Genomic DNA, 13,322 nt, shown 5'->3' with positions numbered 1-13,322 from the left:
TACGTGTTCCTTGCCTGTAAGACGTTTCTAATGCAAGGTTGTCCAGAAAGCGTAGCACGCAGTGAATCAATATGTTTACTGTCTTGTTTAATATCATTGACAGTCATCAAAAGTAATTTTAGTTTTGTGGGTTTTAAAAAAAGATATTTGTAGACTAGACTGGCTCGATTCACAGAACAATCTGTATTTATGCTTAAGGGATGAGGGTTTTTCACAGAGGCAATTGCAGAAGCATACAGAAATCTATTACTGCACTTGTTGATAGATCTACTGACAGGTGTGTGGTTGAGGAAAAAAGATAGCATGCATCAGATTTGTGCGGGATGGGACTGCTCTTTGCTGACATCTGGCAGAAGATTTGCAGTCTGGGACAGCTGCTAGCGCCACAGAATTGCAGACAGCTTTAGGACCTGAATGCAGTGAAGATAAATGAGCTCCAGTTGGAAGCTGAATGGCCCTAAAGGTAGAAGCAGTAACAAATGCAGGCACTCTGAATGCTGTACAGATAGGCTTGCAAGAGGTGGATTTTTTGTCCTGTACATACATAAATGTTCATTATTCTGGATTGCAGGCTACATTGTCGGTGTACTGAATAGTTTGAGTTTGTAAAGCTGTGTGTTACTGCTTACGTCCCTGAATTTGACATTGATTTCGTATCCTAGCTAGTTTGACGTTAACAGCTAAGTGTACTGGATTGCTCTACAAATCTGAGTACTTAGTCTATCCATCTGCATGACCATACCATAGAAACTGAGCCAAGGGATAAAGACAGAGTGAGTTAGAGGTTTTCAGAGTCTGACCAAGATGGGCAGCTTTGTGGGCTGTCTTTATTTTCATGACAGGTGATGAATTTTATTCCATTATGGATGCTCTGCCTTAATTGAGGGCATTTCTTATTGCTGCAAATTTTAGGAAGTCTGCAGAATGCTGGAGTATCCAGTTGCAAAAAGTAGACAGCCATGGTGTTTTCTTGGGCAGGCAGGTTTTAAGAGGTTAATTTTCTGTGTCTTTAAGGACAGGAATAAGAAAAAATAAATGTATGTTTAGAAATTAAGTCTTGTTTAGGAGCTCCCCCTCCATCCTGTTCACTGACTATGCAGGGGATTAGACGTGAGCTTCTAATGCTCATCTTCTTGACCATACCTCACCTAGAGCCTCCCTACTTCTGACTTCATGAAACAGCCATCATTTACAATGCTTCTTTTTTAATTTTAATCCCAGAAGATAGCCCAATGGTACAGAAGAATTGGCTTTTTATACTTCCTTCTCTATGTGAATTTTGTGGATATGAGTAGAAAGGGCAGATGGCAGTCTGAACAGGAATCCAGAAACCACCTTCTCTTGCAATGTTTCCATTAGAGACTGATCAACCAAGCTTTGTCTGCTGGGTGCAAGCAGAGAAGCAGACATCCAGCGCCTGTGTCTGTACTGCTGCCCTTCATGCTTGAGCTATTTTTCAGTTAAGAGCTTTTCGTGTCACATTTCTTTGCTTCCACAAAAACGAGGGTCCGTTAGTCTAATGAAAAGTGTCTCTATTTATGTCAAATTTCTAATGTATCTTTTTCTTTGTAAGGACCTTCATGTAGTTTCAAGGGTGTATGAGATTCTGTGTGGAATATCATGAAGCACGAATGTTGTGTTAGTGAGGCAGTTGTTTGTGGGTTTTGGTAGTTGCTTAAGAAAATTGGACTTTAAAGAGAAGATTTTCCAAGCAATGTTCGATATTCTCCCATGAGAAACTGCCAAAGACTCGTAAGACAATGGTGATTTCAAAGCTTTCAAAAAAATCTCCCCTTCTCTGCTGTGGACTTCTCCTTCCTCCAAATGGTGTTTGTTTTGTATTTGTGAAAAGGATAAACCTGTCACCTCTAGGTATTCCCACACAGCTGTCCCATGTGGTGCCTGGTGACTCCCGCTTCAGAAACAGATTTGAGTTAATGTTGTTTGCCTGGAACAGGGCTGATCCCGTCACTTCATTTAGCATGACTTGAAAATCTGCCATTTCTTGCTGCTGCCGCTAGCCACGTGCATCGTGGCTGCTACCTCGTGGGCTGGCTTTCACCACTGCTGTGCCTGGCATGCATGAGCTCTATGCTGAGCAAGCGCTGGGGATGGTTTCTTTCTTTTGCACTGATTTGTCTTAACTTTCAAAATTGTGTTTTTTAAAGAAGAAATCTTATTAGTTTTATTTAGATGAATAGCTTTAATTTTTGTAATCACCATATTTGCTTTGTACAAGTGCAGAAATTGCAGAAATTAACTGGGATAATGTTTCACAAAACATAAAAACCTGAGCTGTACTGGCCCTCTGTCTGCTCCACATCATTTCGGACTGAATTCGGCTTCAGTCTTCCTGGTCCTTTTGCCTTATGTTATTTTATTATTATTTTTTTAATGTGGGTTCAAGAACTTGTTCTCTCATGTTTATGGCAATTCTGATATATTAATGAAAATGGAGCTTCACTGACAATTGATGCTGCAGGTATAGAATTTTCCCTTACTGGAGACATACAGGTATGTTATGTGCTTTTGGCAGGGCCATACATTTATACCTACTTTGCTGTTGTCCATGGGGAGAGGAAGGGAAATACGAAGGATCAGCACATCATATGAGAAGCAGGCTTGGTTGATAAAATAGCCTCTGCGGTGGGGTGGCAGAGGTGCGGACACATCCTGCTCCCTCTGCTTTGGAACATCAGTGTCTGGTACAGGGGTGGACTGGGCCTCAGAGAGAGCTGGCATCTTCACTCTCATGCTTAGATTTGCCACAGCTGCTCTCTCTGATCCCTCCACGTGTGACCTGTGCACGTTATCCTGTCTTTCCTTATAACTTATTTATTATGATGCCTTAAACTTACTCCAATTTGTCAAGTTTTATGTTTTTCTGCAAATATGAAGGTGCTTAGAACTGAAGATGAGTACTTGACAGGAGTGTTAGCTAGCAGCGTTCACTGTTGTCCTCTCCACAGCTGAGGCTTTCCAAAAGTTTTACAAGAAGCTGAGAGTTAAAAGCAGACGTGAGCAGTTTGCCTGGATTGCCCCTTTTTCTCCTTGCTGCTTCACATTCATTATCCTTTGGAAGATCTGGATTGAATTTGTTCCTTTCTAGTCCTCTCGTGCCTTCCTGGTTCTTACTGATGGTTTAAAAGCCATTGAGTCAGTTTGCGTTGTCTCATCTGGTATTATATGATTACTTTAATCTCTTTCTAATGTTTCATGGCCATATGATCTCGGAGACAGTGTTGGGCCAGCATCTGAGAGGCCTTGACTGCAGCTTGAGCTCTGCGGCTGGTCTGCTCAGTGACTTTACAGGCCAGTCGCACCATCCCACCGTGCCTCAGGCTTCCCCGCCTTTAAAAGGAGAATAGTGAGCAGTGTGCAGCCTTGTTTCATGCTGTGAAAATGTGTTTAAGCAAAAAAAAAGAAGCGGGAAAGGCCTAGATATCTGGTACCATTCTCCCCCCTATAACAGGAGTCTTTAGGCTTTGGGAACCTCTTGCATCAAATGTCATGTGGCCAGTACTTCTTAGATCTTTGCTTCCAAAGGGAAGGTTTGTGTGTGTAACTGAGTGGCTCAAAATATATATATATTACAAGAGTTTCTATATTACTAACTGTTAATAATAATAATAATAATAATAAACCTCTCAGCTGTATATATGGAGTTGTTTGCCTTGTACCTTTCCTCCATGATTTTTTTGGCTCCTAAATTTGGGTCTTTTTTCCTTGTTTATTGGCCTCTCTGAATGCGTGTGTGGGGGCCACTAGATCATCTAGTCAGATGAACGTTTGTAGAAAGGTTCAAGCTCTGTAATATTTTCTTGCATTGATTATGTAATGGTATCATTTGAGCTGACTGGATTGATTCCTACGTTTAGGATTTAATGGAAGGAACAGATTTCTTCTTCATCCACTTTAAATGTCTGTACCTAGCCAAAAACTACTTCAGTAACACAGCAATTGTAGAGGTCCTTTCTGCCGTGTTGGTGCTCTCTGTGGTATATGGTGATTTCAGCAGAGCTCTTAAAACAGCTTTTGGATTAACAAGGACATGGACCAGTATCTTTGCGTGCAGTGGCGCTTCCAGACAGGGTGCATGTGTAACCTTTTTAAATGTACCTGTGTACTTCACATGCATGAAAGCCAGATTTATTTCGAAGTAGGCCTGGAGTCTTGCTGTATAGAGCTTGGTGTCTTCTGGAATTCCTGCCTCCAGCTGCAGCTTTCTTGTTGGTACTTCTTGTCTCATAAAAAGGCTTTAATTTAAATCAGTTAAATTGATTTTGTTCTTTTAAATTATTCCTTTTATTTTTTAGATTACAATGCCAATTGAGGAAAAATTTGCCTCTCATTAGTGTTTGGCATGTGCTTGGGTAGGTTTTGCTAGTATCTCCAACCCTGTGGGGTAGGTTAGTGCTGGTTCATGGCAAAAGCTTGGCTGCGGTTTTTTGTTCTTCTCTTGGGCCTGTTGAGCTGATGTGTAGAAGTGCGCCATCCCTAATTTTTCATTCCCTTCCTTCTCAGCTAACACTTTTTTTTTCTTTTAGTCCAAGTGCTGTTTCAAAAATGTTTACTTCAGGCCACTTGCTGTGTAAAAAAATCTGTGGGAGTAGATTAGTCAGGACATGGAAGAGCGATGTGTAGTAAATAGTATATCCTGCCGAAGACAGGACTGTTTTTATTCTGTCCTTACAGAGGGAACTGGTATCTTATTACACAACACTGTTCTTTACAGTATACTGTAGAACTGGTGATGCATTCACTAATACATAGGCTATCTTGTGCTTCCCATTTTTCCCAAAGGCTTCTCAATATTTGTAACCTCAGAGTAAAAGCCAATGATTGGCAATACTCTTCTTGTGACTCTGTTCAGCTGGAAAGTTACATTTCCATTCTTTGTGTGTGCTACATGTTTTTTTTTAATGGTCATTGATCAGCACATAAAAGTCATGCAGAATGGAAATGGAATTACCAGGAAAGATAAATAGACAGTAGCAGCAGGTTTCATCAGAAACACAGCTAGAGTGTCAAAGGGCAGGGGGGGAAAAAAAGTGAAGTAAAATTCTGGTATGATATGTAACATTTGACAAGTAAAACTAATGGTCCTTGAATTAAAAAAGAAGGTTCAAAGTTCTGCCAGTTAATGAAAAATCACACTGAATCACTGTTGTAGCTCTGCTCCCTTTTAAGGATAGAATAATTATTTAGCAGAAATGTGCTGTGTAATGTGGTGCAAAATCTGCATGGAAACAAAATTAGCAAGCCAGTTTCTGGGGTTACTTTCCATGGATACGAAGCAGACATCTACATTGGGTGAGTGGTGCAGGCGAGCTGGTGCAGGTGGAGCCTTCTCCTAGCATAGCGAGGAAGGTACGCTCCTTGGTGTTCCCCTCCTGTTCACAGGGCTCCGTGGGAAATCAGATTTCTCTTGCTTTTCCCAGCCAGGGTTTTTGCTCTGGCTTCTTCTGGCCTTCCAGTAGCACGTCTTCATAGTCCTTGGCCCATCAGTGGGATCAGGCTGGGCGCCAGGTTCTAGAGCAGCTCTGGTTTCCAAAGGAAACAAAATATTTAGGCCACGTGGTTGGGGTCATCTTGTACCCTTTTGGCTTTCCTGCTTCGCAGACCTTTAAGCAAGGTGGCAGCTGCAAAAGGGCCAGAGAAAGCTGTAAGGACTAAAGGAGGAAGTACTGATGTGGCCAGGAGGGGATGATGGTCAGCAAGTGGTGAGTTGTCCCACCTCTCCTCACCATCCTCCCTTCTCTGGGAGCCCTGGCTGTGGCTGCTAACAGCCTGATTCATAATGCATAAAAATTAGCATAATTCATTGAAATCTGGGTTCTGTCGTGCTCTGTGTCCAATGTGGTCTCGTTTCCTTTTCCAGGAGAACGGGAGTATTTTCCCGGTGTGTAGTACTGTAGCCAGTCTATCAGCCTTACTCCCAGCAGCTGATTAGCCTGTGTATTTTGAAAAGTATAACATTTGCCTGGTTTTCCTGTCTTCATATGAGACATTTAAAAAAATCATAATATTTATTATTTTGCATTAATGGTTATATGGTTTATTAGCTGTAAGTATATATACCATAATGCTTATGTGCAACAAGTCTTATTTATACGTGATATGGTCTTCTTTGCCCTTGTTCTTTTAGCAGATATAAGAAACGTGTTTCTGTAAACATGGGTGAAACAGAGCAGAGACCAACAGCAGGATCCCGGTTAGGAGCTCAGGAAAATGCTGGGATCAGTACCTTGGAGCATGGACAGAAACCACCTATGACACCTCCAGGAAAACTCATCTCCATCAAAATTCAGATGCTGGACGACACGCAAGAAACTTTTGACGTACCGGTAAGGTTGTGGTGGTTGGGGTGGCTAAAGGTTATTCAGGCATTTCTTAAAACGCATGTTTTCAAACCAGTTCTCTTTTTATTTCACCTGTGATTCTTTGGCTAATGAATTCATGGTGCGGAGAAAATGGTTGTTACATCAGCATTAAATAGATGGTGGTGCAATAGAATAACATTAAACAGTGAAGTGAACTGTAAATTACAGTTATTATTCTGTTTCTATTTGAACAGCTTCAGAAGAGGTTAAAGTCCTTGGGTTTTTTCCTTCAAATATTACATCAGTGGTTTCCTCTACTTTCTGAAGAGCTGATCTATTTCCTTGGCGCTGTTTCGCTCTTGATCCAGTAAACCATAGATCTATACAGACTGTTTTCTTTTCCTCTGTCAAGTCCTTAGGATAGTAACTTGAAATCATCAAAATTTTCACTAATTTGTGTCACTCTCACAGGCACCAAGTGCTCACACACACGTTGAGTGCAAGGAAAGAACCAAAGCCATCTCATCTAAAGTTTCTCTATAACCCACTGAAATTAATCTATGTTTGTACTTGCCAAGGAAAGGGAGTTACTACTGCTTTTGTGTGTGTGTGATCAGAAGAATTAGTTTGAATTAGTTTAGATACAAAGATCAATTCTGTTTTACACTATTTAGCTGTTAGTAACCAGTAATGATTTTAACATGCCGTGCTTAGGTAATTAACATGTAAGGTTGTTGAACACTGTTTCTGTTATGAAAGTGTACTGGAATGTATAATTTTCAAAGTCCTCAGGGTTCAGTAAATAGGAAACTGGAAACCTGAGTTCGGATTTCATCCTTTGTTACTTGCATTTTATTGTAGCTATGGTAACTTCCACGCCTTCATTGACTCCGTTTTCCCTTCTGTGAAATGGGGGGTTACCAGCGAGATACATAGATCTTGCATGTGTAGTGCTCTGTGAAAGTGCTTAACGTCACTGAAAAAGTGTTATCCCTGTCTTAAAGATAAAGGAATTCTGATAAGGAAAATCCTCGTTTAAAAAAAAAAATTTTTACATGTTTAGAAGGTTTTGTTTGTCTGTCTTGTGTGCGTACACGCACGTGCTTTTTTGGTCTGCTCTCTGCTGCTCTTTCTGACCCGACTGCGACTGTGTGTTCAGTCTCAGATTTTGTTGTAGTAGAAAGTAAGTTCTCTGGACAGACAGGTTTGTGTGAATTTAACTGTCATCAAGTGAAATACTTATGTATGTAGCAACATGTTATGCTTTTGTGCCCTTCAGAATGCCTATCAAATATCCATAGCAAACAGACTAAAATTAGCAATCTTTAGGTAATGATCGCTGTTTAGTGATCAGGCTGTACCAAGTGTAGTCCTAGTTTAAATTATCAAATGCTAATGAAAGTTGTGCTCCTTATCTTATGTGGTACAAATATCCCTGTTATCCCAGAGACAACCTTTTTTTCCCCTACACAGCTGCTATTTCACCATACTTTGGAAATGATGTTCAATTTATCAAAGTTAATAATTCTATTTAACAAACTCTTAGTAGGAACAATTTTGAGATGAGGTCTCTTTCATTAAATTGTTTAGAAGCAAACATAAATAACATGTGGACGCAGTGCACCCATCTAACTCCAGCTTTGCTTCTGGGAGTTTGAGAAAACAGTATTTTTTCTATCTTCAATATTAGAAGACATCAACATTACTTTTTGTTTTTAAACTCCAGCAACACCTGGAAGACCTGGACGTTTAAACAGCTCTGTTCAGATCACATCAATATGATTATTTTCTGAGGCTTTTATTTCATAACTACCTGTATTCCAGGAAAGCCCAGCTTGTTTTAAAGTCAAATCTTGTGGTGAAATTTGTAGGATGCTTAGATTATAAAGTCTGTTAGAGCAGATTCCTAAAGCCTTTTGTGTGCATAGTCAAATAGAGCAATACACATAGTTTTCAGTCTGCTCTAAAAGGCATTATTTTTTTAGTCCCATCTCACAAAACTGAAAAACTTTTAATACATCTGAAGTGAGATGTTTATTCGTGTTGGAAAGCTATGTTCCCATTTACAAGCTTGCTGTTTTTAGCCAGATTGGTGCAGTATACACAGAAAAAGAAAGTGACACTATTTCAACAAAATATTTTAGGAGCAGCAAGTGTGGCTGTGGGCAGAGGATGTTAAACATACATGCCTAAGCACATCTGTGGGCTTGCTTTTCAGTGGAGAATTAAAGGCTTTTTGCATGATTGAAGGTCTGAACTACGCTTTCCAAAACTTGAGCTGCCGTGGTAATGAAAACAACCTTCCAAATATGATATAAGTATAAACTGAGAAGGTTTTGTGTTTCCTACAGTTTCAGGAATTTTGCTGGATCATCTTTTCTCTTTTAGCAAACGGGCCAAATTTTATTGCTGCTTGTAGGGTGGTATGAAGTTTAAGTCATGCCAGTTTATTATTTGCTCGTGAAGTCTGTGTAAAAATAGACACAGATACTGGTGCTGCTACTTCCTGAATTTGGGGGAAGTAGTGAAGTAGTTGGGACTATCCATCTGTCTAGTCCTCCTCCTTGCTACTCCTACGATTTCTTTTGTTATAGGTTCACCACTTCCCCCATTAGCTAAAACTGGAAAAATATCTTATCCGTGTGTTGTTCTTCTTGGGTTTGTTTTTGTTTTTGTTTTGGTGGTGTTGTGTGTTTGGGGTTTTTCTTGTGATTTTTTGGTTCTTGGGTTTTGTTTCTTTTTTTTTTTTTTTTTTTTAAATTCCAGGAGGCAAGATTCAATACCCTTGCACTTAGGCAATCCCCTTTCTCCCATCATATGCAAATGACTTGTTTTTATTAGAGCAGAATCCTTCAGGTTTCTATATAATAAAAGAGGAGAAAATTCCATTCTCCCCCCAGTGCTGCTGTTCTTTGGGCTGTTTAAAAGTGAAGTAACTCTGGTGTCATTTGTCCTTCTAAAGGAAAGTTTATTCTTTTGGTGTTAGTGGTTTGGTGCTATATAATCATACCAGGTCCAGCTCATTGTATTAGCTTCTCACAATCAAAAAAAAAAAAAAAATCGATCCACATGGCTTCATATGGGCCTGTAAATGATATTTTTTGCCAGGAAAAAACCCATAAAGTATATGGAAAGAGTTTGTAAGGGAGACTTTAAAAACAGAAGCCACAATGAAGGCCTTTTCACCAATCTTTGCAAGTGCAGTAAGTATTGTGAAAGTAAACGTACATAAGAAAAATCTTATATGCTGCTGGCTGTTAACAAACAATGTTTCTTTGCAGAATTTCCAAACATTCCTATATTCCAAAAAGCCAGTGGAAGCTTGAATAGATAATCCTGGATCTTTTACATCCAGTTAGCTGTTTGCATGACTTTTTTCGAGCAAATACAGATGCTTGATGGAGGCAGGGGAAAGGTAGGCACTGCTGCTTTCACAAAAAAGATATTACTTTCACTTCATATTTACTGCCTTTAACATAAAAGGAAAGTCTGAAATTCATCAATTATCTTTTCATGCACATTTTTGTCTATTCTGCTATGAGAAGATAAATTATGTAGAGTATCCTTCCCCCTTTCAAGTTATTCAGCTTTTTATGACTGAATTTCTGTACCTTTAGTTTGAGTCTGTCATGAACTCTCAGACAAGAGCTGGCTTCAGCTGCAGTTATAGGTGATTAGTGCCTGAAAAACAGGGCATGAGTTGACAGTTCATGATTGTTCAGCACTTGCAGCTGTTGGTCATGATGTTAGCTTTGTGGAGGGGTTGCATGCAAGTGTGGAATAGATTTTTGTCTCTTGTTTTTTGTTTCTAATTTCCAGCTTGGCTGTATTTACTGAAAAATTAGTTAGATATGCTAACTGAAGACTGCAAAGGTCCAAAATACAACGTTCTGTTTCAGCTAGTGTTTGGCTGAGTTATGACTACATGATAGAATGAGCAAATACAGTCCCTTTCTGCTAGGTAAGAGGACAACAGCTTTAGCTAAAATGGCTAATGTGAAGGAGGAAGAACATTTTTCACCTTTGTACACATAATGATGATAATATATAGACATATCTTGGGCATTTTGAAAGGTTGACACTTCTACTGTAAGACTTGCAAAACCCAACACTGCCAAATAGAATTTGTGTATTAATACAAGAGAGAGTGGAGGTGTACAGTTCTGCTTCATTTTGCTCTGGTTTTATTTCTACCAGTCTCATCCAAATTAGTTGGAAAAGAATGGGACTGATTCCATAAAACCATAGTAAAACTTGTGGATTTTCTTATGTTTGTTTTAGTACGGTCTCCCATGTAGATTCAAACCAGTTTAGGTAAAAAAGAAATACCGTTTTTAAGGAACAGTAAAAATTGCTGATGGTTGCATCTACTTCTTCTGGGGAAGAAAACCCTTTAATATTTACTGTTTATGCCATTTATATTATATTTACTTTTATAGTTGTTTCAGTGCCAGTAGTAATCTGCTTTAAAACTACTCCTAAGCAGAACAAGTCAGTCTTATTCTTTCTAGGTAATGCTGAAGACATGACTGATTCTCATGTTAGACTGCTGGGATGATTCGGTGACTCAGACCAGGTTTAACCCTGACTGACATGATGGTTGTCACTGATCATGTCCTACTCTCTGGGTGAATGATGCTGATGTGACTGGGATGATACTAGCTATGCTAAATAGAAGGTCAGAGTTGTTTCTTTCCCGTTAGCATCAAAGGTGAGATGAAAGCATATCACAGGAGGTAAGGATTCTTCTTTTGGTTAGGATCTGGTCTCTTTAATTAAAAACAAACCAAAGTCCTCTTTATTGTGTCTGGAAGAAAATAGTTGCTGCCTCTTTGTGGCTGTCTTTTGGAAAGACCAAAACATACTTGCTTGTGAGATTACTCAAGTTTATTAAACATCTGTTTTGTGTCTAATGTAAACTTTCTTTCCCTCTGAATGTGTTCAAGCTTTGTGAAATATGCAGAGTTGGAAAATGTCATCCGCTTTGAGGGATTAACACCTGGTTTCTTAAGCAACAGGAGTCTCTTAATAGAAAGCAGGGTGAGGGTATAATCCTTAGTAAACATTGGTTGTAAGCATTTCATTTCAATCTGCTTTTATCTCGGAAGAGAATGGCTTCCTCATCTTTAGGTTATCTGAGAATAAAGAGAATAAAGACCAAATGGTCTTGATCTACTACTATTTATCTTCTACTGGAGTTCAGCTGTAGTGCCTTGGCAGGGAATTTCTGTGCCTCAAGTCCCAAATTTTCAGAGAGAAGGACTTCATAATCCTGCTGGGGCTCTGTGTCTTAAAGCTGACGTTCTGGGTGGTTTTTTTTTTCGTCTGGTTTTGTTTCTTTGTGCAGCCATATAATGGTGATTCACGTTCCCTTTGTGGGGAAAATGCCTTCTGTTAAGTGTACTCTCCACCAACTTCATGCCAGAAAAAGCTTAATATTAGGAAGTCTTGATATGTAACAACAAAGATTACATGTGCTTTGTTATATATTTGCACAAGCATTGTGTTACTCTATTAAATTCAAGATTTCAGCCACGGTTTTATAAATGTTTAAATTATTTTCTGTAACACTTATGGGTTACGGTAATTGCTTTGTCCTAGGTATTTACCCCTGTCCTCAATATGCATATTATAACCAGTGAATAAAACAATTTTATAAAAAGAGCATTAGACAGTAAGGCAATGCAGAAACATGAAACAGTGTTTTATGCTTTCTTAGCCAGCTTCAACTTCAATTCAATATGAATTGCATTTTTTTCCAGCTTAGGAAGTGAACAGCAGGTCAAATGTCAGTTATTCATCAGTCTGACTTTCTTTTCTTCTCATGCCTGAAATTATTTGGCCATCACTGTCAGTCTATTTCCAATGAATATCAAGCATTTAAATATTCACTAATTGTCACACCAACCCTGCTGGACCTTCTGAAATTACAAGAAGAAAAGCATTTTTTTTCCCTATAATTCTGAAACACATCAGTTGCATTTTTCTCAGCAGAGGATTATTAGTGGATACTCAGTAAACTGTGATTTTTGTTGACAGATGATTAGAACGTCCGTGTCGAAAGACAGCGGATTTTAGTGACTTGTGTTAATAATTTATGTGCTTTTCAAAACGGAAGAGAGAATAATCCACAAGCAAACTTCTGTAACCTGAGACAGCAGGCTGTTTAAACTGCTGATTTCTTTGTTAGAATATTCTGTAGAATAAACAGAGTAAGTGGGAATATAATCTTGAGTGCCAACAGATCCAGTCCATTTTCAGACTAGATTGACGTATTTGAAGATAACTGGGAAATGAATGTCATTTTCTTGAATGAACTAGGCTAACTTGTAATCAGGGAAGGCTTCTCAAATAATGCCTTTTCACCTCTCTCGGTTCAGCTGACTCACCAAGTCATGCACCAATGCGTGAGCCGGCACGAAGCGGAGGACAGAGCTGGCGCAAGGAAGGGCAGCTGTGGATGAAGAGGCAGCGTGTGAGCATTTCTGAACACTGCTGCCCTGACTGAAGGGGTCAGTGAAATCATGCTGTTAATTTTGGTAACTGTGTCTGTGCCTGTAAATTGGTTTGCACGGTACTGGTGAGGCTGGATTGATGCTTGGTGGCTGTGGGGGAAGCATGGGCTCCCTCGCCAGCTATGGGGTGTTCCCTTTGGCCACCCTGTTAGGAGGTGGAACACCTCGAAAGAACAGTGGGAGGTGTTTGCTATCTCTCCTCTTCAAGCTGTTACATGTATGGGTGAGCGGGTAGCTAGTGGCAGAAGTGGAGACTGAATCTGCTAGGACTATGTTGTCCTGTTTCAGGGGCGGTGGGAGGGGTGTTCTGCCTCTAGTCAGAGGAAGAAGGGGAGCTGAACTGCCTGTTGTGTGCTTCCTTCCTTCCCCCCTGAGACTGAGGTTCATCCCTTCTGGCTTTAAAGATTTTAAAACTAGATGTCAAAGCCTCAGCTAAGTACTCTTTCCTTCATAGTTAGGGTGAAAACATGGTACCTTTAACAGG

At 39.7% G+C, this 13,322-nt stretch overlaps 1 protein-coding gene across 8 annotated transcripts in view; it reads left to right on the top strand.

Annotated features, from left to right (window-relative positions):
- Positions 1–13,322, top strand: part of FARP1 (FERM, ARH/RhoGEF and pleckstrin domain protein 1) — a 220,405-nt gene that overhangs the window by 36,217 nt on the left and 170,866 nt on the right. For 4 of the 8 annotated variants that reach the window (XM_068425048.1, XM_068425052.1, XM_068425051.1 and 1 more), the window contains exons 1-2: positions 5,695–5,723; positions 6,149–6,347. In XM_068425048.1, the coding sequence (XP_068281149.1) occupies positions 5,707–5,723; positions 6,149–6,347 (216 nt within the window). In that variant the 5' untranslated portion in view covers positions 5,695–5,706. Of the gene's footprint in view, positions 1–5,693; positions 5,724–6,148; positions 6,348–13,322 lie in introns of those variants that run through there. The other 4 variants (XM_068425050.1, XM_068425049.1, XM_068425054.1 and 1 more) reach the window with 3 other exon arrangements.

Source organism: Nyctibius grandis, chromosome 2 (genome assembly GCF_013368605.1).
Source record: "Nyctibius grandis isolate bNycGra1 chromosome 2, bNycGra1.pri, whole genome shotgun sequence".
In the NCBI taxonomy this organism is placed as follows: Eukaryota; Metazoa; Chordata; class Aves; order Nyctibiiformes; family Nyctibiidae; genus Nyctibius; species Nyctibius grandis.
The sequence above is the reverse complement of the archived record's forward strand: the minus strand, read 5'-3'. Positions and strand labels throughout refer to the sequence as shown.